Raw genomic sequence first — 27,681 nt, 5'->3', positions numbered from 1 at the left:
TGAACTCTTTTTTTAATTCATAATGATAGTATATGGTATCAGATATACATCATCACGAACTCAGGTTTCTCTCATCAATGAGATAGTCAAATCATAATTTGAATAGCTCATTAGATTTGTTTTTGTCGTGCTTATAACGCTTGTTTATTGTAAATATGTACATAAGCTTACAAATATTTCTACATACATGAATATATAGTGAGGTTATAAAAGGAAACTGTATAAGAAAAAAGTTGTGCTGAATTTTGACATTCCAAAGAACAAACGCCAATTCTTAGTACAATTTACTTATTTCTGTAGAAGCATTTTAGATTTAATGCAGTAAATACGACACCAAACGTCATAAGAGAAAGTCGGTTTACAGGTCTCTATAGGTCTCTATAGTCGGTATCCAGTACCTTCTTAAGGATGAAGAGAGACTGATGCGTGGTTCAGGGAGTATAATAAACTTATCTAACTGATACAAAAACAATATAACAAACTGCATATAAGGTGACAAGTGTGTCTGACCTGCAAATTCAAAATTGCAAGTAGTTATATATATGTATATGCAACCACAGCACATGTTTATATTGCTAGTTGATGACAGATTTTTTAATCAATAGAAGTATCCTTAACTTTACTAAATTAAGCAATTATAATAAATCTAAATATAATATAATACATATATGTACAATAGAAAAATCTGTACAATAGATCTGAGATAAAAAAATCCAGCAGAGATTTGACTGATTGATGCAGAAGAAAGTAATCCTAAGCGAAGACCAAAACTTTGCCGGAGTTTTGTTTGCAGAACTGGATTATATGGTGACATTTGAGCACACTGTTGCAATGGAGCTTCCCAGAGATTATTGCTTTGTAAGCCCAACAACAGGATGTACTGGCCGTTCCAGTTGACATTCAACTTGACTCGAAGTCTCAAAGTTGAGAGTGCCTGAATTTCTTGAGGAACACAGCTTCTCAAACAAGAGGTCAATAGTACATCGGACACATCGGTATTACAAATAGTAGATACATCGATATCTCCAGGAATCAAAATACTCTCAGCGATATATAGATCTAATTCAGTAATACTAGAAGGCACGTTGTTCCATATGGAAGATTTTCTGGTAGTAGTTTCGTATGTCTGATGACCTCGCAACATCGTCGTGAATCTAGTTCGAAGACTATACACACTGGAGGAGAGCACAAAGGATTGCGCATCATGCCAGATCTGATGAAAGCTTTTAGACAATGATTTCTTATTCCGTCTTTTTACTTTTTTAACTCTTGCATGAATATGTTTCTTTGTATATTTTAATGGCGTGTTTATAGTATAAAAATTCTTCTCATAAGAATCGTTTTGGATAATCTTGTTAGTAGCTGAATTATCACTCATGCTTCTCTTAAAGAAAGATTTTGTGTAGTCAAATTTAGCTTGTTCATCAACTTTATGATGTTTTTCTCTTCTGGATCGTTGTACGTAAATCCCTGCTGCAGTTACAGTGTACAAAAACTTGGTACACTGTGGATCATCATAATGGTCCCATTGACCAGTCCACAATTTATCTCCCGAATATATAAGAAATTGTCGTCTGGACCAAACGCCACCTTCGGAACTTTCGCATCTCTCACTGTGCCAAAAACCTCCGATCAGTGCAGGTAGAGCCGCTGTTTGTTGAAGAAGAGGTGGATTAAACTCATTACTTCGAGATATACTGCCACATATCGGACAACTGCTCACCTGTAAAATTAGATAACAAGAGATGTCATCTTTTTATTTATCATAATTTATGTGCTTTAATACGTTTTGCTTATTACTCTAATGTATTCTTATAACAAATTGTAGGTATATATCTATGCGATAACACAAAATATAAATTTTACTACGCTAAAATGTGATCTAGTAAACAAAAAGTAACAGTAATGTAACATTAATGTTATAATTTCCCAAATTTCCACTTAACAATGTAACTGCGATGTAATATGCCTTGTACGTAGCAGTTACATTGTTGAGTGGGAAATTATAACATTAATGTTACGTTACTGTTATTTTGTGTTTACTGGGAATTACATACATTATAACTTATATTAATTATTAACAAAAAGAAGTTTAAGTAAACGTACGGTATCAGCGCGAATCATCGCTGTAGGTTGTAACGAAGTTGGTTTATAATTCCAACGAGAAAGCACATTAGGTGGAGGATTAGCCAAAAAGAGTTGAAAATTAAACAAGCCGGACGGACCGGATAGTCTCTTTTGTACTCTCAGCAGCTTTAACTCGGCAAATTCGATTCCAAATGGCTGCAAACAGTTTATATCAAATCGCTTTTTTCCAGGCCAATAAACTTGTAAAGAGTTATAACTCGGACTTTGCCACAGCGATGACGTCGAGCGCTCGTAGATCAATTTGGGAACGTAAGGTCGCCATTTTGGCTGAGGACCGCAGGTTAGATTCAATTTTAATCCGAACTTGTGAGCAATCTGCAAAATTAATGTTTAACATACGATTTTTACACATTACTTGTATACATGTTAATTTTATTCTTCTAAAGGAGATTGATTAATTTACAAGTACAAATGTATACCTGTCGATTTAATGGTACAATATGAATTACATCTACATGAAATTTTGTATCAGTTGCACCGGAAACAGCAATAGATGGTTCCAATGAGTTAATAAAACCACGGATTATGACAGTATGTGTAGCTATGCTGCATGACTCTTCGGCGTAATGATAGCGCAACAGAAGAAACGATCCATTTTCAAAGAATATATATTTTCTGATTATGTACTCAGGTCCAGCTCGCACTTCGCATCTGCAAGATATAAGATATGTATTATGTTGTACTTTCTTCTCAAAGTTGTTTATAATAACATACTTTATAAAAGAAGAATAGATAATTATTAATTGTTGTTAATTTTTTGTTACATTAACAGACACTGTTGTTTTTGATTATTTTTAATTGACATAATATCTGTTTTACTAAACAATGAACAATCGTTGCCGTATCTTTTAATGTGAATAATTACCAAAGAATATTTACTCTTGAGATAACCAGGTGTGATACAATCTGGAAAGACTATCGTCTACGATTGTCGCGCGGTCCTTATTACTGACTTCTTCAATAGCCGCTTTGCATCGCAGTAACATATTTTTAGTTTCCAAATCTCTTGATAAAGCTTGATTTGAATTCGCTGTTATATAAATAAAAACCAAACATTTTTCATGCAAAATTTAGTAATGCCTAATTCTTTCTCTGAAATAGCATTCCCTTACGAAAAAGAACTACTGGCAATAATATATTGCAGTGGTACGAAAAAATGACTGGCATTTTGTGTAATTGCCAGTAATATTCTCAGTGATTCCTGTAATACCTAATAATATTCTTATGTAATTGTCAGTAATATTTATATTACTGACTTTATTTATATGTAATCGGCAGTAGTTCTTTTTCGTAAGGGTTTTAACAGTAATAATCGAAAGTATTAAATTTATCGCGCGATGCTTATTATAAGAAAACAAAAATCAAAAGAATTCAAGAGGAAATAGCTTGGCATACTCTTATGGCTATTTACTATTCAATCGACGTACGATGTCTCCTACACGATTCAATGTTATTTTTTTCTTCTTTTTTTTTTGTGGCGTCATTGTAATTGATATTCTATCTGTGCGTTCAGACTTGTACGGAGAGTGGTAATGCAACACAATTGGTCTGTTGGTAACATCATGATGCAAACACGGTGTAAAGACACATAGCAATTTTAAACACACTTTGTAGTAACACAAATTTTACATACAAAATTAAACGTTATTTATTAGTTTGTGTGCAACGCAAGAAGATATTTTTATCAGCTTTTTATTAAATTTTCTTCTAATAGTGAAATTATTTAAGTTAAAATGAAGAATTTTAACAAGAAAGTTTTGTGTGAAAACTGTTTCTTCTCTAATTAAAAAAATGCAATAAAATCGATACTACAATATTAAAAATTATGTTCTTAATTTTATCACATGTTATGATTTGTTTTAATTTTATTTAATAAAAATATGATACATTCTTTGATCAAGCTCTACAAGTTTATATCAACAATTTATTTATTAATTTTACATATCCCACGTAAACAAGTTTAAATTTAATATAGAAATGTAATTTATTTTGTGTTATATAAAACTTTGCCTTAAATATTTCTTCCTCTCTTTTTTTTCATATCATTATACATGATACATATACTTAATGTATATATGTACATATGTACTACATATGTATGTATGGTGGCGCAGATATGACATATATATACTTACTCGTCATCAGGATATAAATGACAACAGTTGTCGTTAACGTTAATATAACACTAATTGTGCACATTTTTTGTTTAATTATATTAATGAATATCAAGAAAGGATCCATTCTTTGTGTTTTAAATTAAAATGTTCTACCGTAAATTTTTATCGTGTCAAATCAAAACAATTTTTCCGATACAATCCACTCTGTTGCGCGCGTTGCGTTCTTGTAACTACCTACTGTCTCTTCTTCGAAGAACTCATTTCTTCGATCTATCTTCAAGTTATATAGCTTTAACCCCACTCCAATGATAACATACAGCTGAGGTTTCATTGCATCTAACAAGATATACTAAAGAGTGAAAAGAAAAATTAAATATATTCTCATTTTTCCTGTCCAATGAAAGTCGAACCGATTTTTATTGTAAAAATTACTTGTCCATCATGGGAGAATGAAATATTGTTCTGCACTAAGGGCTTGAGCACAATAGAGAAAATATTAGGAATAAGAATTAGAAATAAAAGTTAAATGTACTATACAATGACAAAAAATAAAATATAATATATAAATACAAGAAGTATGTCATAACTGCATGATGTACAGCCTACATTTATATACATTTATATGTTATATTTTATTTTTTCGCATTGTACATTACATTTAACTTCTGTTTTTATTCCTATTCCTAATATTTTCTCTATTGTGCTCATGTCCTAACATATAAAGCCTTGCACAATGCGAGAAAATAGCGATAGCAATAGGCGATAGACACGGAATTCGTCAAAAATTTTATTGTTATTGCCTATTCCGTTTTCTGCACTGATATACATGTATTTTTGTTTCAGACAAAAGTTGTTGGGAATTAAGTAACCCAGCAAACACAGATATATAACATCAATATTGTCGTATTAAAACAAATGTAACAAGTAATATAACATGGTCGTTGCTTGTAACATCCATGTTAGTTGTAATTTCCTACTTACCGTATATTGCAGTTATATAATATGAATATAACATGTAAGTAGAATGTAATATAATTGTTATGTAGTTACAGAAATGTTATATGAAAGTTATAATGTCATTACCAGCTAATAACAAGCAATATAATAGATATATAACATAATTATATTACATTTATAAAACAAAGTTACATAACATCGATATTAATAGAGTATAACAGCTGTTATATTACGTATATCACGCTGTTACTTCTATATTATATAGCAGTTATATATATTCTGTGTTTGCTGGCAATGCATTATATGCCCTAATAGGCACATTTGTGAAAATATTGCACAAAAATGGAATCATAAATGGCGACGATTTTGCAATGATTGCATTAAGATGATTCGCCATAACGCAACAGTTTTGTCGAAATAAAATTTTGTAAATAATATTTGTCACAAATTGCAAAAAAGTCGTTATGCATTTCCACAATATATATCTCCAATAGGCAAATTGTGAAAATATTGTACAAATATGACATCATGAGTGACGACGATTTCTTGCATTTCTTTATATGCAATCATATTTCTACATATTTTAAACATAACATAGCTGAATTTCTTTTCTTAATTATTGGACAATTTCTTTGTGAAGTTTTGCAAATATACTGCTAAGATGATTCGCCATATCGTTATTCTTTTGCCGAAATAGTATTTGGAAAGTAATTTTGCAAACAACTACAAATATTTCAAAAAAGATCAATGTTTTTACATCTATTTCCTAAAATATGTCTGTATAATTGCAAATTACAATTTTAGTGCAAGATTTCGTCACATAATTTTGTAAATGGTTTCCTATCAGGGTGGGCATACGCGATTGACCTTAAGTAGCGTCATGAAAATCATGTCAAGGTCGAGTTGAATTTTCTAAATGAGAATCCATGTATTTCCTTGTATATTCTTAGGTGGCGTCAAGACGTTTTGAAACATGGTTACAAACTCTTTTTAGTTAAGATCTTCCTGAGTTATAAGATTTCGAAATTTCAGTGCCGCCAGCGTTAACATTACCGCGTGAAAGTCGTACGGTCAGATTTACATCTCTTCGGGGTGCTTGATTAATGTAAGTTCCAACGCAGTATAGTACGAGCAGAGAGAAGACTGAGAGCGGCTAGACGTATAAGAGAATGTGTAATCGCCCTGTAAGCCAGCGCAATGTCCATGGATGGTGCATAGACGTAGAATATACAGGATGCCCCGTAATTGCCGTCTCACTGCTTGTAGGCAGGTAAAAAGGGTTATTCTAAGACAAAAAGTCCTATACCACTTTGGAAGATTCGCAATAATTAACGAAATATTAATTAATAAAGATTCGCTAATTAGCGTGCATCCAGCGTAAGGACAGCCCAGTCTGTCGCGCCGTAGCGACGGAATACAATAGCGCAGATAGCGCGCTGCCCGAACGCAGCCTATATGCTGTCTATGTATGTTTCTTAGAATAAGCCCTTCTACCTGCCTACGAGCGGTGAGACGGCAATTACGGGACACCCTGTATAGACTGCGCGTTTGGCTGAAAAGATGTCTTTATGGTTGACAAAGATAACATACTTTGAACTGGGTGACGTCCGTTTGACCACGGACACCGCAAGATTAGCATACTGTACGATTGACCACGGTATGATAGGATAGGATAGGATAGGACACAGTACAATTGACAAACAATGTGTATCGTGACAATTAATGATGATAGTAACACAGGTTAGGTTAGGTTAGGGTTTTTCGGGGAAGGAGTGCAGGGGGAAAGGCGGAGTCTCTCTCCCGCTCACACGTGTACGATTGTGTGAAATACAAACAAAATATTTACTTGTAAAAAGTGTATATAATGTCGGAAAACGTACTGTGATCAATCGTACCGTGTCCAATTGTATGTGTCCAATAATACGTGTGCAATCGTACTATGTTCAATTGTACCATGGTTAAACGGATCACGCCATTCACGCCCCTTTGAACTGTAACTCTCTGTCTATTAATATTTGTGGTGAGATCAGGGCCTATTGTTTCATATCGCCTAACCTGCCATCACCTCTTAATCTCTTTCATTCCTCTTCACCCTCATTATTTTTCTATCCCCACTTTTCCACTACTATTCTATTAATCAGTGAAGACTTCTTTTTCTCCCACTACTTTGCTAGACAAAGATGAGGCTACTGAATGATCAACACCAGCTGTTTCTCTCAACGTTGAAGACATTTTCCTAACCTGGAAAAGGTAGGGAACGCGCAGTCTATACATTCTACGTCTATATATGACAACGACTTGGTACGTATGTTATGTTTGACTTTACTTTAGTCACGTGTCTTTAAAAACGTGACTAAAGTAACGTCACGTGACAGGAAAGAGAGGAAAAACAATACGTGACTAAAGTCACGGCTTTATTTTAGTCACGTGTCTTTAAAAACTATGTCCAAATGTGAACCATGTGAACATGGTTTTATTTCGCTGTATGTCCACAGCGTGCACTTCTGACCGGCCCAGTAATCTCGCGGCCTGAGTGCAGGGGCTGCGGATCCGGAGGTCCCGAGTTCGAATCCGCTCACCACTTAAAGATTTTTACCGGGCCGGTCCCTTTCAACCGAGTTTATCGATTGATCGGCGAACGTAAACGGGCCTCTAAAAATTAATTCGGGTGTAATCCCGAATTAATTCCCTTCCCACAAGGCGATCATAGTCACAACACCTCGAGCACGAGCCTGACACAGATGGGCACGCCCACTGTGAAAAGAAGGCCGTGTATCACGTGGTAGTAGAGTACTGCACAATCCCCCCGTGAAAAGAGTATAAAGATTCAACTGACTTTGATAATAAATGTGTCTTAATAACCAAGAATGGCTGCAGGCACGTAAAATACCTAATAAAAAAAAGAGTGTGCACTTCTATTCGATTTGTGTGTTTAAAAGTATTTAGGAGCCACCAAAGTAAAAACAAAAAAAAAGTGTCACTCCACACCCATTGGCTGTCATCAAAGGCGATTTTTGGCGATCGTATGGTACATATACCAAAGTGTACCAAACTATAATTTGAAGTCACTCGAACTATAGTTTGGTACACTTTGGTGTACGTACCATACGATCGCCAAAAATCGCCTCAAGTATCTCGCCAATTTCGCACGCAACGCTGTCGCCCGTTGCCCGCTTTTCTTTTCCTATTCACAATATGATTCTCTTCTCAATTTGAACCAAGTGCGGTCGAAGTCTCACTGTTCAGAGCATCCTTCTATCCTTATTTCTCGTTAAATGTAGAATAAAGATAGAATGATACTTCAAAACATTTGCAGTGAGCCTTTGACCGCACCCGAGTACACATGTACAGACACGCTAGTTTCAGCGGGTTATAACGACGTCACGTTGGCAGTACTAGCAACATAGTGTTTCGTTACATACATTGTTTATTTTTTTCTGTCTTCTAATTCTGTCTTTTAATAAGCACTTATCGTTTGTCGACGTAAAAAAAGTGTAATTTTTAGTGTATAGTTAAAAACAAACGTAGTGTATTTAATCTTTATGTGTGTATGTGATATACATATACTTATTTTTTCACAAATAGAATATTGTATAACATCATGAATATTGTATTTATATCATGATTTCAACATGGTTTCTTTAAAATGGTACTCAACATCTCTCCAGAATCTTCGGTTTTCCGTCTTTTACAACGTTTTGTTCATTCTTTTTCCAAGTATGTGCATTTTTTTTTTAACTTATAAATTTCTTATTCTCCTCTTTCCGATTTGGTGGAAATGCCAGAATATTCCAAATAGAAATAAGGAAATTAAAGATAAATGTGTAGATCAAAATTAGTTGACTAAATCATTAAATTAGAAAATTTCTTGTAAAAACATTTTCTAGAGGTTAGAAAATGGTATTTTATGTTTGGTTCCAAAAACTTAAACATGCAATTTAATAAAGAGAAGAGTTAACTTGTGTATAAAGTTCGCGGCATACGATGATTTTTTGCGCTAGATACATGTAAACACCAACATGTTTTGATCAATTGACTTTAATTTGGAAATGAAACGTCAAATCGTCGTGATATTTGCTTGCAATCGTAATCTAGCATGAAGAAAAACATGTACCACTTAACTATTTTGCGATGACAGAACTTACTCAGACACATTCCAGATAATCATTTTATTATGTTCAATCTTATATTGATCAAAATTTATGTCGATATAATTTACTATTATTTATTTATCCTAATCAGACTGTGTTCACAAATGAAATGAACATAAATTAACATGTACTTGAGAAAAAAATCATGAGCTCAGATATTGATGTTGATAAATGTGACAGCTCATAGGTCAATATTGTATAACTGAATTTTATATTCATAAAGATAAAAATAACAGTAAGAAATTAAAGTCTAAATTTAGACAAGAGGAATGTTTAAGACAAAAAGATGAAATAATGAATCTGATTGGCTGAATCGCGGTTGTCATGAACAATATAGCGTTTCAAATGAAATACGAACATTTAAACTTAACAGTTACGTGATAGTGAGTAAATGTTTAATTTGTCATTATTATTATCATCATTGTATTACAAAATGTCTATTATAATGTGCTTTTGAATGCAAAACCACAAATAATTAAAGAAAACAAAACAAAAAAATAAAAATGGTGCAAAAATAGAAGTAGAACAAAGTAAAAAAATTATTTTTCAGTATAAAACTAAATAAATATAAATTATTATCTATATAATAGATGATCTGATATTTGATGCAGTATCAGGCTGCTCTCACTTCATCAGAGTTTCAGGCAGAAACTCTGATGAAGTGAGTTGAAATGTTCGCTTGAAACTTCGGTATAAAAATGACACTACCGCGGTTCAAACCCGAAAAACATCTTCGATTGTTAATAGATGATCTATTATAGCAATTATGGTATATTGTGTATAAATCTTTTGTTGTTATCGTAGTTTCATTTTTTATTCTATATATTTTAATAGTATTTTTTAATAATATTTATATTTATGTAATTTTAAAACAGTTTATTTATTAGTATACATAGTATGCCTTAACGACAGCTAATCAATAGTATAAACGTCAAACTTTGTGTCTATATCGTGAACAATATGACGTACCGCCGTTTCCTCTTTACGTCAAGGACATCCCGCAATTGTTACAATTTTTTCTGTTTTTCATATTTTTATGCTTCTTTCTATGCTTGTGACAGTCTACCTCTTCTATTCTTCAAATTTTCTTTTCTCTGATTTCACTTGTTGATCTACAAAAGTGACTTATGCTTCATATTCTTATATTCTTATGTCATAGTTAGAACCAGACTCCCTATCTATTCTTAATATGTTTTCCAATAAATAGTTATAAGGAATGACAAGAGACAAAATTTTTTAAGAGGAAAGTTTTGTCAAGCATACAGAAAGAACAGAGAAGAGGAAGATTCGACTATATCCTGTGTGTATAAATTTCGAATTTTCGAAAAGTTTAGAAAACAGTCGAATATCTCATAAACAATGCATTTAAAAAACATGTTTTAGATAAAAGTTACGACTTAGAAAAACGCATTCAATAGCAGTATGGGCTTGACCATAGACGTTGTCAAGTATATTCCTGAACTTTTCAAAAACTTTGTATATACATACAATTAAATAAATTTAACTAATTCGTTACATTTGTGAAAAAGAATTTATGTTTGTTTATTTAAAATACATATTGTTATTTTTTAAAGTTTTATAAATCTCATAATATGATATTTGATGCTTTCGCGGTGTGTTGTATTATATAAAGATGTTTTTCGAGTTTGAACCGCGTTAGTGTCATTCTTATACCGACGTTTAGTGAACATTTCAGCTCACTTCATCAGGGTTTAAAGTATCAGGTTGCTCTTTAAACCCTAATGAAGTGAGCTGAAATGTTCAGGAAACATCGGTATAAGAATGACACTACTAACCCGAAAAACATCTTTGTATGTTGATCTCATAATATGTTTGCATTCTGAGTAGTTTTTGAATCCGCATTTATTTGTGACATGTTTAACTACAAAGTCAGATCAGAGATCAGATTAAACACATTCTTTTATCTAAAGATAAAAGTTTTTTTCTTACAGTGAGCTATTGTACAATGCCGCGGGCAAGTCAGGAAGATCTGATTCATTCCTTTAAAAGCTATTCGGACGTAACTATGTTTCATTATACAATACCAAAAGAAGTGCTTCGGGCTACGTGGCAATTTGCCGCATTTATGGATGATCTCACATGCCAACCACGAAAAGTTTACATGTAAAAATTATATTCTTATTATATTCTTTTAATTATAATTTAAGATTATTTTATAGTGTAAATAATAAAGTAGTAATAGGTCCAACGCAATTGTTGGTACGTATATAAACTTTACTTATTGAATATAATGTAAACGTTTTGACACATAGTTTATGTCTTTTAAGATATATACAAAAATGAAGATGTTTCAGCTATAAATGTTGACAAATTACACACACAATCAATAAATTAAGAAGATATATCGAATTGTATCTCAAGGATAGCTGTATATTTTTTCGAATAATGTATTTGTTCATCCATTCATACGTTCATCCAGCATAGTGATTAAAACGTTGAAAAACGATCAAGGTGACGTAAATACAGACAAAGTATTATAATTTAAAATTCTCCAAGGTTAATTTATAAAAACTATGCATAAACGTGTGCTCTTTCACTTATTGACTTTGCGTAATTTGACAACATTTATAGCCGAATTCTATTTGTAAATGTATTTTAAATTGTATTGAGAAAAAACACAAGAGTCAAAGTGTTACACTATAATCAATAATAAATTTTATGCGCACTAATAATTGTGTTTACTCAATTGCTAGCTTATTAGTTGTATTTAATTTCTAAGCCGTTATTAATATTTTTATTTTTATTATAATATATTCATATATTTATGCTCTTTCTCTTTTTTACTTACATACACGGACATACGCACTCTCTCTCTCTCTCTCTCTTATCTGCTTGATAACAATTATATGTAATAATTAGTGTATTTGAGATCTTTCTTTTTTTTGTTGATTATGTATATCATATTTCTTATATTATTTACTTTGTTTTAAAGTTTAAATTTTTGTTATATTTATTTGTTAATACTACTCTTATTTTTTTGTTCCTATAATATACAAGTCTTTATTAGTAATATGTAGTTATGTACATTTTTTTACTTGTCTTATTTTCAGTGTTGACTTTATTGATTTTTACGCATATGTACAAAAAATTTAATGTATTTACAATTTTATATATAATTAAAATATAAAGTTTTTCTTTATTGATAAAAAGTAAAAACTAAAATTTTTCGATTTTATCTCAAATAAATTACACAGTTTAACCCAAGGTCACACATAAAATTACAACTTTCAGACACTTAAAGTTTGGTAGTTACCCAATAATTACCAAGAACAACAATATATCTGTAAAAAATATGTATACTGAACATGATGATAGTATTATAGTTACTACCATCACAACTTATCAGTCAAAAAATACAACTCTTGTTCCGGTTTACGGACCGCAACCTGGTGATTGGTTTGTAGCAGCTTACATGCCTTACTGGAATGAGAAAGTACAACAACAGGTACAATTGTTTTGCCTTTCTTTCAATGTAGCTGTAAGGAAAACCGGGATTAAAAGTCATTAAGTCAATTATTATTATTACATACCAGAGAGAAACCTGAGAGCGGCCATGGCCATAAAGCCCCTTGCACAATGGACGGAATAGCGATAGCGATAGAAATAACACCAGTTTTAAAGAGTTTATATTCATAAATAACGGTAGGAACAGCGGAATCTAACATACAAAAATACACATGTATCAATGCAGATCAGAAAACAGAATAAGCAATAGCGATAAAATTTCCGACAAGTTGGAATTCTGTGTCTATTGCTTATCGCTATCACTATTCCCTCGCATTGTGCAAAAAGCTTAAGAGTTTCTGCGATAGCTTTTCGTGGACATGGTTCTATTCCATGCTATGAGAACATCGACGTGGTGGGGATACGCACACAAGCGAGAACCGTCGTCATACATCGACATAATATGTCTGCACTCTTCCACGAGCGCACACAGACAACGATCTCGCTTGTGTGCGTATCCCCACCACGTTGGTGTTCTCATAGCACGGAATAGAACCATGTCCACGAAAAGCTATCGCAGGAACTCTTATGGCCGTGGCCGCTCTCAGGCTTCTCTCTATTACATACCATATCTTGTTTAATAAATACAAAGAAATATTCATCTTTATAGTGTAGATTGTTACTATTAGTCGCTGTTAGTCGTATATACGAAATAGCTGTTAATAAAACATAACGTGTGGTATTTATGGACACTTTTTTAAAATTGTAGTTTCTATCTTTGTTTTATTCATTTCATTGATTTTAAAGTTTTTGATTGCAATTTCTTCTTAAGTTGTAAGAAATATGATAATTTTTCTTATATTTACTTAACCGCACGTTATTGCATTATAGTTAATAAGTATAATCTTTTTTTATTAAAAATGAATGTTTGAAGTAAGTTGACTCGAGACGAGATTCGTTCTCATATAAATAAGAATGCATGTAAAAATAATCGTGTCGTATATTGTGATGAATAAGAACAATATTTTTGAAGTCATTCTACTTTTTTACATAAAAATATTATCTGTGTAAAAAAGACTTTTGCTTACTTGATATAACCATTTGTAAAAATTATTTATAAAACTTAACTTTTATAAATAAATGAGTTATAATAAGTAGTCATATTTGATGAATACATTGTTTTTTTTTTATTATAGTATGTAAAAGTGTGATTTGTAACCTCGGTTGTTTTTTATTGTTATACTATTTTATATCATCTAGTCTCTGAAGTATTTATATGTATACACTAAAATTTAATTTATAACAAATTAAAATCAAATGTGCAAAAGTTAACAAATTTAATAATTAGAAAACTAAAAACTAAATAGAGCAGATTATTCTTGTCATTTATATATTGTAGGGACTTGAACATAAATGTCAATATAGTATAGGTACAGTAGTATTGTGGTCACAGGAAGATAATATCGAAAACATACCCGTTGGTTATAAACAAACATTACGAACAAGTGCAACGACAACTTACTATAAGTAAGATCACAATTATTTAAAACAAAAAAAACAGAACATCGAGTTTATATTATGTATATATGTATAAATGTATATATGTATAAAATATGTGATTATATTTTATTTAGAGTATTTTTTTCTATTTAGAATATATATTCCATCAAAAACATGGAGCTTTCGTTTGTCAGTTTGGAACTGCAGCTTCACATTACGGAATCTTCGTGATATTCGTGAATCTTGTATCGACTCTATATCTTTGAGAGGACGTGCTTTGCCAATACTTAATCAGTCTCATTCTATAAAATTAAAAAATCTGACAATGAACACTAATTACACTTTCGTAGAATCGTCTCCATACGAAGACAGCTACTATTATTTATCGATTGTCTCTAATAGTGTCATAGAATTTAACGTCAAGATTGATATATCAGGTAATTCTTTAATTTATTTTTTGTACAGGTCTTGTACCTTTTATTAGTTTATGCAAAAGAAACAAAGAAATAAACATAAATATGCACGAAAAAGTAAAAAACATTTCCTGCAAATATAATATATACATGCATAATCGTGGATTATCTTGCGTTTATAACGTAAAGTGAATAAATAATAATTGTTGCAGAATGCCCTATTAAGTTGACAGAAAAATTTTTTACAAGAGAATATATTAATACTGTTTCAAGTTCTAATTCGGTAAAAGGACACACCAAAGACTTAATAAAACACAAATGGTATTACCAAGAAACCAATGTTAGTAGCTTTTACAGCAGAGATGAATTTTATAAAAAAAATAAAGCATATGAGACTGATAATTTATGCGTGCCAAGACATCAATTGGTTCGTGTTAAATATGCACAGACATTTTCATCTGTTTATTTCTTACAAGTAAAATTTTTTTCTGAAATATAACAGAGAGAAAAGTAAAAATATGTTTTATACTTTCATATTTGCAACTTTTTTGCAAAATTTTTATAGGGAGAAGAGTGGTTAAGTTCACGGCTAATGTTAACCGATTCAGTTCCAGTAATGCTGCAATTTGATATTTTACCATTAATAGACATTGGTGGCATACTTGATATTAACTTACATCTAGAAGTAAACAAGGTAAAATTTTATTGATTTTTACAAATTTTATAATGATAAAATTTTAATATTCTTACATTTAGTGACAATAGTTAAAATTAGATTGAGTAAAAAAGAGTGTACAAAGCTAATTTTTTTTAAATATTATATATCATTTTTTCTGTAATCTTTTAGATGTCATTAAAACAATCAGTTGTAATAACAATATGCATTCAAAGAGGACGTGTACCCAAATTGGAAAACTATAAGTGTCAAAGTGAAGCTTTATCACTGTATTTATCTTCGTTAGACAAGCAAAACACTAATTTATCAATAGCATATCCGCAACCAGATACATGGTATATTATTACCCATGCAAGATGTTATAATTATGAGTACGTGATAAGTTTTCATGTTTCATATTTTTACATAAAAAATTTTAATCTAATGTACATATGTATAATATATTCAATATAGTAATCCTACATTTTGTCAAGTAAAAGAAATTTTTGTACTAATGAACATTCGTACAAAAAATTGTATGCATTCCAATCAAAGCCCCTGCGGTAATCATGGCATTTGTCAAGAAATTCAAAAAAACATTCTTCATTATGCAACGTGCAATTGTTTTAAGGGTACTAATATTATATCAATACGAAGTAATAAAATAAGTTTATATCTATATATATATACACACATACATATAAGTAAAGAATAATATTGAACAAAAATATTATCTAGGTTACACAGGATGGGATTGCACTGAAGTTCCGAACACTATTCCGATCATGTCTTCTCTGATAAGCACTGTTTTGCTTATTTTGAGCAATATATTTTTCATACCAGCTATATATATAGCAGTCAAACGCGACCTCTATGCAGAAGGTTTAGTCTATTTAACTACTATGATATTCTCATCTATTTATCATGCCTGTGATCAAAATGGACAATTCTGCATTGCAAAGTATGAAGTATGTCATTAAATCTTTTCTCTCTCTCTCTCTCTTACTCACTTTTTTTTTAAGCAAAAGTGTTATTTGACAAAATTTGTTGCGAGTATTTGTGACAAAATCTGTTCTTGATATAGATTTGGGCACTTCAATCCTTTTTACTTTTTCTTAAGTGTCCGCTTATTACAAAAAGATTAAAACAGTTAAAACGCTTTCATCTTTTTATTTTCAACTTGTGGTCTAAAGAAACAGGCTCAAGATATCAAAAAAAAAAAAAAAAAAAATTATATATATATAATTTAGAATATATAATATTTGTATAAATGATGATGTGTGATTATTGAGATATAAATTTAAAGTATAAAAGTTTGGATACTATACATAGGGTGTCCGGTAATTGCCGTACAATCGCTCGTAGGCAGATAGAAAGAGTAATACTGAGTCGAAAAGTTTTATAGCATGGTGCGAGATTTGCAGTAATTAATGAGATCTTAATTAATAAAGATCCGCGAATAAGGAAGCATCGGGCTGTCTTATGCGCGTAAGACAACTCGGCGCGCTTCACGCGTTCACGGTGTTACCTGTACTAACATATGGAAGGAGCTAATGTAACAGTATATAGTATATATATATATATATATAATAAAAGATAACCGCGCGCCGGGCTGTTTTACACAAGACAACCCGATGCATGCTTATTTGCAGATCTTTGTTAATTAAAATCTCATTAATTATTGCGAATCTCGCACAATCGTAGGACTTTTTGACTCAGTAATATTCCTTCTATCTGCCTACGAGCGATTGTGTACGGTACTTATCGAACATCCTGTACACATATACATAAATACATATACTCACACGAAACAAAAATCTATACAAACTTTCAGTAAATTTTTATTAGACTCCAAAATCTTCAAATGAAGTTATTGTTATGGATGTCCATTAAAAATCTAATGGACATATGTCTGTGTAGATATTACAAATACAAAAATTTAAATATATAAATAATTAAAATCTAAAAAATATAATTTGATTTATATTTCTTCTTTATAATATTTTTATAATCCTTGTAAAAAATACTTTTTATTTCAATGCAGATTTTACAATACAGTGACTTCTTCTCGAGTATTCTGGCATTTTGGGTGACACTAGTAGCAATGGCAGAATTGCCAACAAATTTCATACCGTTGTGTCACATGGCTGGAGTATTTGTGATTAATTTTGTTGTACAAATTGATAGGATGCGTCTAATTAGTATATTGATACCGCTATCTATGGGCATTGCAATACCGGTATATTCATTACTCATTAAAGACATTTTAGAAAGAATTTTTAGACTATTGTTTATATGGTATATTATTGCAGATTTTCAGATGTATTTACAAAAGTCTTCAGTTTAGAGAATGTAAGAAACCAAGTCGAAAACTACTATTTGGTTTGCTATTGGTTCTTGCAGGATTATTACTTTATTCCTTCAGTGAAACAGAGGAAAACTATCAAGTACGTACATATCTTTATAATATGTATTTTAGCGAGAAATATACTAGTAGTAAAAATTAGAGAGAAAATATTTTAATAAAAAATCCAAGTTATTTGAAATCTCTGAGAGAATAAACTTTATTATTATAGTTCTTTTATTTCAACATTCTCAATTTGCTCATTTATTTTGTTGCAGTATGTTCATAGCATTTGGCACATAGTTATGGCTACATCGTTAATATTCTTGTTACCATCAGCAAAACTGAAGAGGACAACGTCATTAAGAAGTATTACCTTTTACAATTACAGTGAGTCAACATGGAGCTACAAAGAGTCTTATAGTATTCCTACATTTACAATAATTGATCAGGAAAATCACACAATTGCGCCGAATTGAATATTATGTGGTAGAATCTTTATGCTTTTATAGTTCTGCTTACTTTTTTGTTTTCCACATTTTGTAGTTTATGATAATTATTTATAAAGTCTTATTTGTATCTACTTACTTTCAATAAGTATTGCTCAATTATCAACAATTTCTATATTAGAACTAGCAACAGCACGGTTCGGATTCTATCTAAAACTGTAGGTTCTGTAAGAACTGAAACTGAAGCTTGAGACTCTAAATAAGTAATACTTGAAATATACACTTAGTCAATTGCAGATTGGCATATGTTAGAGGCGGATTGTTGGAGCCGCTTAATTTTTCTTCTAAAAAAGAAAATGAAGTTGGGTTTTAAAGAATTTAAAGAAACAATTTGTTAATAATTGCGTTTCAAAACTCACTGTCAGTACTGAAAATCTATAGTTTAAACACTGCCATTACTGAAAATCTAAAGTTTACGTGACATACATAATAGATTTTCAGTATTAGATAGTGAATAAACGGAACGCAACTAGAATAGCAACATTAGCATGCACAACTATACGTGCTACAACTATACGTTGAAGTCTGATTTGCGGAAGAGCAACGCTCTATATCTGAAATATAGTACATACATAAAATATAAAAGTGTTTTAACAACCGACAGTTAAACAAAGTTTATAATTGTATACATAGATTTTCAAGGTTGCATGAGATTTTTACATTGAAACTTCCATTTTATTGAATAAAACCAATATTCGATAAGTTTAGAATAAATGCTCAGAACGAAACCCCATCCTCTGTACCTTCTTACATAAACATAAACAAAAATAACAAACCTTGGAAATGTGGAAAATACTAAAAAAAGCCAAAGATGCGTAAAAGTTCTAGACTGCGTTCCGTTTCACGCATATGCGCGCATGTATTTATAGTACACGTTACGTATAGTATAGATAAATGCGCGCATATGCGTGAAACGCAGCTCTAATGTAGAACCGCGCGCTCATATCGCTACAGTCTAACCTAACCTAACCTAACCTGTCAATATAACAAATGTTCTACCAAAGCTTTTTTTGCCGGAGTCTTTTGTTTCATACAAAACCGCACCAAATGAGCATAAATTTAATATTAGTGGTTAGGCTTGTAAATATTTACCAATTAAAGAAAGAGTTTTGTCATTGATAAGAAAAGAAATTTTGGTTGTTAACATTAAGTACCATAAATAAGTCGACACATTGAATTATGTAGAATGCTGTAAATCAGACAATCAAAGGGATCATTTACTGGTCTCTACTACAATCATGTCTCATGAACGAAGATCAAAAGGACCCTACTTGGCAGACATTTACGTCATGAAAAAAGTCACATGTCCACTCTCGACACTTAATCGGCTCGTTCAATCAACGCTTAGTTCAATTTAATCTCATCTTCTTGCTTGCTCTGTGCTCACAATTGTGAGACATTACAATCATAAAGAATTGTATTTTATTAATTTGTTACACTTCAAAAAGAGTTAACACATATAGTCTAGATTTTTAGTATTTAAAAAGAAATATACATATATATACATATATATATATATTATGTGTAAATATGTCAAAAATTAAATTTTATCTAAATTTTTTAAATTAAATTATTTTCCGTACATACCTCTTTTATAACTTGAAACACTTGATGAATCGAGACCTCTATGGCCGGTGATTGATAGTCTGATCTTATATTTAAGTTCGTTTTAAGTTCATCTTGAGATGCCACAGATTTGTGATGCAATATTGTTCGTAACATTTCAGCACAAATGCAACAGAATCTGTCATCAAGAGTTCGTTAACAAAATGAAATAAAATTATATATACAAGGTATTTGAAACTTTTTGACACCGAAGATAGATTTGATCATTTGGAATAGAAAAATCACGATAACAAGCCAACACCAGATGTTCGGGTACAATTATTTTTTAATTCGAATTAAAAAAGAATTGTACCCGAACATCTGGTGTTAGCTTGTTATTACCATTTCCCTATTTCCTTATTTAAATATTCAACGAGCTTTAAATATATAATTTAAGAAAAATCACGTATCATTTTGCAAAATTCGTAATAGTTATTAAGTCATTGGTTTATATTAATTAATTAAAAAGCATGTGGAAAATGATAGTTCAGATTCTGTAGATATATAAAAAAAAAAATCATATGATTTTAAGGAAATCAATAAATCAATATCAACTGATAGCTGAGAAGCCGCGCTACACGTTGCTCGCTGCCAAGAAACTGTACAGTAAGTTATTTAAAGCAATTTTTAAAAATAAAATCATATATATCTTATTCACGCCTACAGAATCCGGATTACCGCTTCCCATACGCTTATTGACTCACATAAAATAATTTATAATCCTTAATGCCTATTGCAAATTTTGCAAAATTGTACTTTTGTTCCAAATGACCTACTCTCATTTCAGTGTGTTAGAAAGCTTTAGACACCTTGTATACAGCATCTTTATATGTATATTATTTGTATCATTTTTAATCCTAAAAACAGGATTCTATGATAATTATTAAACTAAAAAGAATCGTTAATATCTTTTAGCAGATGCGTGTGTTTTATCCAGTTTTATTACTTTGAAAGAAAAAAGATAAGGAGAATTTGTTAAAGGAATCGTGGATTTGTGGTAGTTCTGGATAGTTCGCAATTTTCCGCGAGAGGTCCTCGTTATCGGTTACCCCCTTTCGACCCCTAACGAGACATTTGACGACAACGACGAACGGTTAACCACGGGTGCGCTTAGAACTGCGCTGCATTTACGTTTCGTCATCAGTACATACGGCAGTCGTCAGAAGTCTTTGCTAGCGAAGGAAAGCTCTGGAAGATTCATCCGGTTACATACTGTGAATTTGTGTTGCTATCTCTATCTCTCTTTTTCTTTCTATATCTTTCTTTTTTTCAGCTCACTTTAGCGTTTGTCTTTCAATTCTGATTCAAAAGTGTCATTTTGCGAATCTGTGAGGAATCGAGTTCAATTATCGATTTATCAGTGTAATTTCGGTTAGTTTCGACTTTTTACGTACACTTTTCTGCAATTTTCTTAAAAAATTTGTAAAAGGTCATTTTCTTCACGCGTCCAGACGTGCCAAAATATTTTTTCGAGACAATCCAAATGTATGTCTTGATAATTTTTCTAAAGACTGTCCATGTCTAGGTGCATAATAAACAAAGATAATTTCTTGTGAACTTTTGTAAACATAAAAATCATGCAAAACCGTAATGAGAATTTGAAAATTTAACAAATTCTATCGATTTCGGAACTAGTGGTTTGCAGAATCGGAGTTATCAAATTTTTCGAACTCGTGCTCAAGATCGTACATTTTAAAGTGTTTCAGGCTAACTAACAAGCTCCAGCTTGTGCTTGATATTTTCTCGGTCTTGTATTCCGAGAGATGGCGAGTTTGAAGGTGCGCGTGGATTCTCCGAAGGTGCGATACTCGGAGGACTCGATTGAGGCGGAATACGAATATCAGACTGCTACCGTAGCTGAAGATAACGATAGCGATGATGATACTTACACGGTAAGATTCCGGACATCCATCTCTTTATTCAATTGTTTCAAGTATGTCGACGCGTTGTAACAGTCAGTCCATATATGTTTGGGCCTGTGTTTGTTTAAAATTTAAACAATTATATTTCATTTTTATGCCTAATTCATGAGATAACTAAGTATCTTTTATTTTTCTGTTGATAATGATGCTTGTGTGAGTCAATATACCACAATATATTTTGTATTTTTTTTCTAAATGCTTTTTTATTTTTTTATAGTTATATAATTTAAATATGTGTATATATGTATATATTATATTACATATGAAATCATAAATCAGGTGACACCTACATCAATGAAATTGCTGATCAGGACTATGATAAAAGTCCCTAAATTGGGTCTAATGTTGGTAGGATGGGGTGGTAACAATGGAAGTACTGTGACAGCAGCTTTACTGGCAAATAAGCTTAAATTATCATGGGAAACAAAGGAAGGTCTAAAGTCTGCAAACTGGTATATTTTAGTAATTTGATTAATTATTATGAACTGTTAAAAAAAATAATAAACTGTACATATGGGTACTACTAATACTGTTGAATGATTTAGTTGAGATCTTGCTTCATTGTTTCATTATCTTACAGGTATGGTTCTCTGACACAAGCATCTACTGTGAGATTAGGTAGAAGCAAGAGAGGAGATGTTTATGTTCCTATCTCCAGCATGCTACCTATGGTGAATCCAAATGACATTGAAATTGATGGATGGGACATTTCAGATGTGAACCTTGTCGAAGCTATGGCTCGTGCCAAAGTACTAGATGTAAACTTGCAAACACAGTTGCGACCCTATATGATGCACATGAAACCCAGGAAAAGCATATACTATCCTGATTTCATCGCTTCAAATCAGGTAATTATAATTTTGATAGAATTCTATTTTTTCCGTGATAAACATGTAGAAATATGAGTCTTTAGTAATTTATTATAAAATCTAAGTAATCCATAAATTTCGTGAGACAAAAGCCTTCAGTTTTCTCACATATAATGATCTTTTACTTATCTTCTCTCAAAAATGTAACAATTCTTTAACTTGCACATCAATTATTTAATCTTAAAATGTCCATGAAACAATTATTTTTTCTTCTTGGAAAACGCGATTATCATCTTCAATTATCAATTAACATACCAAACTATATCATGTGAAGAAATGTTTATTTTGATTCTGTATAAAGTATAGAAATAAATAAAAACAGATTTTTACAATTTTTTGCTTTTTATGTCACCTATTGTGACTAGTGAAGAATCGTATACATTGTTATCGCGCTCCTGAATAATATCTGAATCTGAACTTTGCAATTAGTGAAACAACAGTTTTACTCTCTAGTTTCAATCTTCAATTGTGCAAGTGTATATAAAGTGTGATAGAAAATTAAACGCAACGTTCTTTCTTTATCACTAAGATAATCGCGACACACGGGTACAGTGTTTGATCAATTACTTTATGCATCAATACATTTTGATCAAGTTTTTTGTGTAATATATTACAAGCTTTAGACCTGTACGTGTGCATAATTAAATCTTTTTATTTATTATTATATATCAAAATTTAGAGAAAGTTAATTATTAAACAGAAAAATTTCAAGACAGTTGTTGGCACGGAGGCTCGGTTATTAATATAACAATTTTGTGTAATTCAAATACATGTACTTTTCAACTTTTAGTTACATAATACATTTGCAATATAAATATATATTTACGCACCAAAACATATTTATGCACTAATAACAATAGTCTGGTTCTTGAAGCTTTATCTTTCTGTTAAAAGAAAGTTTTAAATTATATATACGTATACATATATACGGGGAGTCTTAAACAATTTTGACACAGTCGAAGTGTGAAGGTAAATTGGATTAATCTGAATCGAAAAGTCATGTACCATTTTGCAAAATTTGCAATAGTTATTAAGTGATTAATTAATACATATGATCCGAGCGTGTGGTAAGCCATGGTTCGGACTGTGTAGGCGTGATTTTCAGTTGTGAAAATCAGCTAATCCCAAGAAGCTGTGTTACTAGCCACTTGCTTATTTGCTTCGCTTTTTGCTTTCTTTATCTCTTAGGTGATTGCATAAAGTAAGCCATTTTTCTTTACAACTGAAAATTACAAACGCCTACTAAGTCCGGACCATTGCTTCTCACGCGCTCATTGAGTCACATGTATTAATTAATAACTCAAAATCTATTGCGAATTTTACAAAATTCTTTTTACTAGACTTCTGTTCAGATTGACCCAATCTATCTTCCCACTTCGGCTGTGTCATCATTTTTCAGACACTCTGTATATATATAAATCATTTGTATCTTTAATTATTATTTTAATTACTAAAAAGATAAATTGATGAAAAATTAATTACATATAAGTGCAAAACTAAACTGAAGATGATAATACTCTACACACATTTTTTCTATATACGCACACACAAGATTTTATGAAGTTTTTGTTTATTATATATACAGGGTCTGATAAAGACCTTATCATCGTTCGTAGGCAGGTAGGAGTAAAACCGAGTCGAAAGTTCCTGAACCATTTTTTGTTTATTATTTAAAATAAAGGAGTAATTATTGAGTAAATTAGGCCAATTAGCGCCGACCTTTAGCCAGGCGCACGTCAGAGAGCCACGCGCGTGGCTCTTTACTCAATAATTAAATTTACTCTATAATTACTCCTTTATTTTAAATAATAAACAAAAAATGGTTCAGGAACTTTCGACTCGGTTTTACTCCTTCTACCTGCCTACGAAAAATTGTACGGCAATTATGGGACATCCTGTATATGTATTGTTACATAATATGTATATATGTATATGTATTGTTACATTTTTTTAGAAAAGATGTAGATAAAATCATTATATGTAAGTAAACTATTAAAAAATATTCTATGGATCGAAATTCATAGATTATATGATTAGATTTTATAATACATATTATTTCTAACATAAGAAGTTAAATTATATTGTTAGTTTTTCAAGACGGAAAATCATTATACAGTACCACCTAAGAAAACTGAAGGTGACAACGTGTACCAACTGTGAAAACGAGAGAGGTATCAATAATTTTCAATGCTTTAAATTTTCTATATATAATCTTACAAGAAACAGAAAGCTTGCAAACTTAGTTTCGTGTGTTCTAGTACAAAATTTGTAACCGTAATTAAAACAAAAATATATATAAAACAAAAACAAATTAGACAAAAAGTAATTTTAAATTAATTTTAAATTACACAAAAAATACATTAAACTCTACTTTTTATCACAGAAAATATTCTATTTTGGTTAATATTGTCGTTCTCTATAAATGTGAGTGAGAGTGAGAGTGAGAGTGAGAGTGAAAGTGAGAGTGAGTGAGTGAGTGAGAGTGAGAGTGGAGAGTGAGAGTGAGAGTGAGAGTGGAGAGTGAGAGTGAGAGTGAGAGTGAGTGAGTGAGTGAGAGTGAGTGAGTGAGTGAGAGTGAGTGAGTGAGTGAGTGAGTGAGTGAGTGAGTGAGTGAGTGAGTGAGTGAGTGAGTGAGTGAGTGAGTGAATTGCTTTATGTACCTTTAATTTTTCTCTTATTTTATATTTAATATATATTATGCAAATATATACATATATTTTTTTTTTGATAATTATTATATTATTTTCTTTTAATATTGGTAACATATAAATATTTTTATATAAATAGATATTAGATAAAAACTATGAATTATTGTGTACCGCTTGAATACATAGTTTTAATATCTTGTAAAATATTTTTTACTTAAAATAAATATTGGTAAACATTTGCTTATGAAGGGCAAGAGAGCAAATAATATCATCATGGGTACTAAAGCCGAACAGCTTAATTGGATCCGCAACGACATCGTGGAATTTAAGACTGCAAAAAAGTTGGACCAGGTGATCGTTCTATGGACCGCCAATACCGAAAGATTTTCTGAAATCATAACAGGCGTCAACGACACTGCCGACAACCTTCTGAAAGCAATCAAAGAGAATCACTTGGAAATTAGTCCTAGCACTATGTTTGCTGTAGCAGCTGCTCTTGAAGGAGTAAGATTAACTTCAAGATAATATTTTTTTTCTTTTTGTTTTCAATATTTTTCTCTCATATTACGTTAGCTAATATCACACTTAAACAATTCTTTTATTTGTGGAAAAATATGTTTGTAGTGTACTTACATCAACGGATCGCCACAAAACACTTTTGTCCCAGGCGCTCTTGAGCTAGCCGAGAGGCAGAAAACATTTGTCGGTGGTGACGACTTCAAGTCAGGACAGACAAAGCTCAAATCCGTACTCGTGGACTTTCTTGTATCAGCTGGCATTAAGCCGGTGTCGATCGTCAGTTATAATCATTTAGGAAACAACGATGGATATAATTTATCTGCACCGCAACAGTTTCGCTCAAAAGAGGTATACATTATCTAAAAAAAAGTTATCTCAAAAAATACATTATCAAGAAAAAAGTCAACACATCGCGAAAGCATCAGTTATAAAAAAGAATTATATACAATAGTTTTTCTTCTTATTTTTTTATTATATTTTATTTAATTCTATATATTGTGTATCTCATACTTTTATATGCAGATCTCTAAGAGCAATGTCGTGGACGATATGGTGGAATCTAACAAAATCCTCTATAAACCCGGAGAAAAACCGGATCATTGTGTTGTCATCAAATATGTTCCTTATGTTGGTAAGTCTTCATTTTGTATATTTTGTTTACGATAACTTATATTGTTATGTTATAACGATGTGTCTAAAACATGCAGTCTGACAATAATATGTTTAAAATTAAGATAGAAAGATCTTGTGTATTTTCTATGTACAGATCAGTATGTCAATAATATTTTATTGTTCTCTTTCTGTCTCTATAGAATATATTTTGCTTTCTAGGTGACAGCAAAAGAGCCATGGACGAATATATTTCTGAAATCATGTTGGGTGGTCACAACACTATTGTAATTCACAATACTTGTGAAGATTCGCTTCTGGCAACTCCCATCATACTCGATCTTGTAATCTTGGCAGAACTCTGCTCTCGTATTACTTTGAAAAAAGTGGATTCTAACGATGACGGAGAGTTTTTCGGCTTTCATAGCGTGCTGTCTATTCTTTCGTATCTCTGCAAGGCTCCTTTAGTACCTCACGGAACGCCAGTGGTAAACGCTCTCTTTCGACAACGGGCCGCCATTGAAAATATTTTACGAGCTTGTTTGTCTCTACCTCCAGAGAACAATATGTTACTTGAACACAAGATTACATTCAAAATTTAAAAAAAAATTCGGTGAAAGTGAGAGGGAAGATAAGTTAGATACAAGGAACAAAGAAAGGTTCTAAGTGATATTTAAGATTTTTTTAGTTTGTTTATTATCAAAGGAAGAAGAATTTCTATAAATTTTGTTTTTAGTTTACATTTCTTTTGGTGTCAAACACTCAATATAAAACATACTGTAAAATCTATCTTATCATTTTACTAAGCCGATTTAGACTGAAATACAAGAGAATACCAGAATTTGAAAAATTTGATTTTGGCTGGATTTCCGATATTATTTATATAATAGCGCAAAATTATAGTTTGTTTAAATATATAATACATATAGATTAATTATTAATACAGTTTTTTAATATTGTAACTAAGTTTTTTTATCAACATTTTTTACCACAAGGTTTTATATTTATTATTTAGAAAATTGCTAGTTGTTGATATTACTAACAATTATTGGTGTTTAACTTTATACAAGTGTGTGTATAAAGTGTACACACACACAAGATGTTCTATTTTAATCACCCCAGGCACCTATTTCGAAAAATATAACGTACGGAAAATTTTATTTCAAACAAAGTTAATGGATATCAAAGAAGATACATGCTATCATTTATATATTTGATCTTGGAATTATCTTAAAAAAATCTTTTTCTAA

At 31.3% G+C, this 27,681-nt stretch overlaps 3 protein-coding genes across 17 annotated transcripts; 2 read left to right on the top strand and 1 right to left on the bottom strand.

Annotated features, from left to right (window-relative positions):
• Positions 1-330: 330 nt before the first annotated feature.
• On the bottom strand, positions 331-7,361 carry LOC109853385 (protein APCDD1-like). Of its 4 annotated transcripts, XM_020425461.1 has the most exons (6): positions 4,284-4,786; positions 3,560-3,696; positions 3,028-3,178; positions 2,568-2,799; positions 2,107-2,463; positions 331-1,723 (listed from the first exon to the last, which is right to left on the bottom strand). In XM_020425461.1, the coding sequence occupies exons 2-6, from the start codon at positions 3,630-3,632 to the stop codon at positions 647-649; spliced, it is 1,890 nt and encodes a 629-aa protein (XP_020281050.1). In that variant the 5' UTR covers positions 3,633-3,696; positions 4,284-4,786; the 3' UTR covers positions 331-646. The 4 variants fall into 4 exon arrangements, with proteins under 4 accessions (XP_020281050.1, XP_020281051.1, XP_020281052.1 ...); XM_020425462.1 differs by lacking the exons at positions 3,560-3,696; positions 4,284-4,786 and adding an exon at positions 7,118-7,361; XM_020425463.1 differs by lacking the exons at positions 3,560-3,696; positions 4,284-4,786 and adding an exon at positions 6,276-6,467.
• A 1,241-nt stretch (positions 7,362-8,602) lies between these two features.
• Positions 8,603-20,153, top strand: LOC109853373 (transmembrane protein 8A-like). Of its 8 annotated transcripts, XM_020425438.1 has the most exons (14): positions 8,875-8,939; positions 9,465-9,756; positions 11,326-11,497; positions 12,626-12,839; positions 14,238-14,365; positions 14,492-14,775; positions 14,964-15,226; positions 15,317-15,445; positions 15,599-15,798; positions 15,881-16,062; positions 16,145-16,374; positions 17,451-17,645; positions 17,719-17,853; positions 18,029-20,153. In XM_020425438.1, coding segments are annotated over exons 2-14 (2,334 nt in total). In that variant the 5' UTR covers positions 8,875-8,939; positions 9,465-9,755; the 3' UTR covers positions 18,230-20,153. The 8 variants fall into 8 exon arrangements, with proteins under 8 accessions (XP_020281031.1, XP_020281030.1, XP_020281025.1 ...); XM_020425441.1 differs by lacking the exon at positions 9,465-9,756 and having other exon boundaries at positions 8,606-8,939; positions 14,964-15,091; XM_020425436.1 differs by lacking the exon at positions 9,465-9,756 and having other exon boundaries at positions 8,606-8,939; positions 14,964-15,178.
• A 93-nt stretch (positions 20,154-20,246) lies between these two features.
• On the top strand, positions 20,247-27,342 carry LOC109853377 (inositol-3-phosphate synthase 1-A). 5 transcript variants are annotated; one of them, XM_020425446.1, is made up of 9 exons: positions 20,247-21,068; positions 21,138-21,235; positions 21,563-21,756; positions 22,066-22,238; positions 22,367-22,634; positions 25,553-25,807; positions 25,928-26,170; positions 26,345-26,453; positions 26,654-27,342. In XM_020425446.1, the coding sequence occupies exons 3-9, from the start codon at positions 21,628-21,630 to the stop codon at positions 27,031-27,033; spliced, it is 1,557 nt and encodes a 518-aa protein (XP_020281035.1). In that variant the 5' UTR covers positions 20,247-21,068; positions 21,138-21,235; positions 21,563-21,627; the 3' UTR covers positions 27,034-27,342. The 5 variants fall into 5 exon arrangements, with proteins under 5 accessions (XP_020281035.1, XP_020281039.1, XP_020281038.1 ...); XM_020425450.1 differs by lacking the exon at positions 21,138-21,235 and having other exon boundaries at positions 21,571-21,756; XM_020425449.1 differs by lacking the exon at positions 21,138-21,235 and having other exon boundaries at positions 20,247-21,078; positions 21,571-21,756.
• The last annotated feature ends 339 nt before the right edge of the window (positions 27,343-27,681 follow it).

This window comes from Pseudomyrmex gracilis, unplaced genomic scaffold, assembly GCF_002006095.1.
Source record: "Pseudomyrmex gracilis isolate BER0280 unplaced genomic scaffold, ASM200609v1 scaffold_47, whole genome shotgun sequence".
Lineage (NCBI taxonomy): Eukaryota > Metazoa > Arthropoda > Insecta > Hymenoptera > Formicidae > Pseudomyrmex > Pseudomyrmex gracilis.
This window is presented reverse-complemented; position numbering and strand designations above follow the sequence as displayed.

Coding starts and splice junctions, on each gene's coding strand:
- LOC109853385 (XM_020425460.1), bottom strand. CDS start 4,389: ATGGATCCTTTCTTGATATTCATTAATATAATTAAACAAAAAATGTGC. Junction 2,800..3,027: donor CACACCTGGTTATCTCAAGA/GTAAATATTCTT, acceptor TATATCTTGCAG/ATGCGAAGTGCGAGCTGGAC. Junction 2,464..2,567: donor TTGTACCATTAAATCGACAG/GTATACATTTGT, acceptor TTAATTTTGCAG/ATTGCTCACAAGTTCGGATT.
- LOC109853373 (XM_020425434.1), top strand. CDS start 8,855: ATGGTTTCTTTAAAATGGTACTCAACATCTCTCCAGAATCTTCGGTTT. Junction 14,776..14,963: donor CGTCAAGATTGATATATCAG/GTAATTCTTTAA, acceptor TAATTGTTGCAG/AATGCCCTATTAAGTTGACA. Junction 17,646..17,718: donor CTATGGGCATTGCAATACCG/GTATATTCATTA, acceptor ATATTATTGCAG/ATTTTCAGATGTATTTACAA.
- LOC109853377 (XM_020425450.1), top strand. CDS start 21,628: ATGGCGAGTTTGAAGGTGCGCGTGGATTCTCCGAAGGTGCGATACTCG. Junction 22,239..22,366: donor GGTCTAAAGTCTGCAAACTG/GTATATTTTAGT, acceptor ATTATCTTACAG/GTATGGTTCTCTGACACAAG. Junction 25,808..25,927: donor TAGCAGCTGCTCTTGAAGGA/GTAAGATTAACT, acceptor ATATGTTTGTAG/TGTACTTACATCAACGGATC.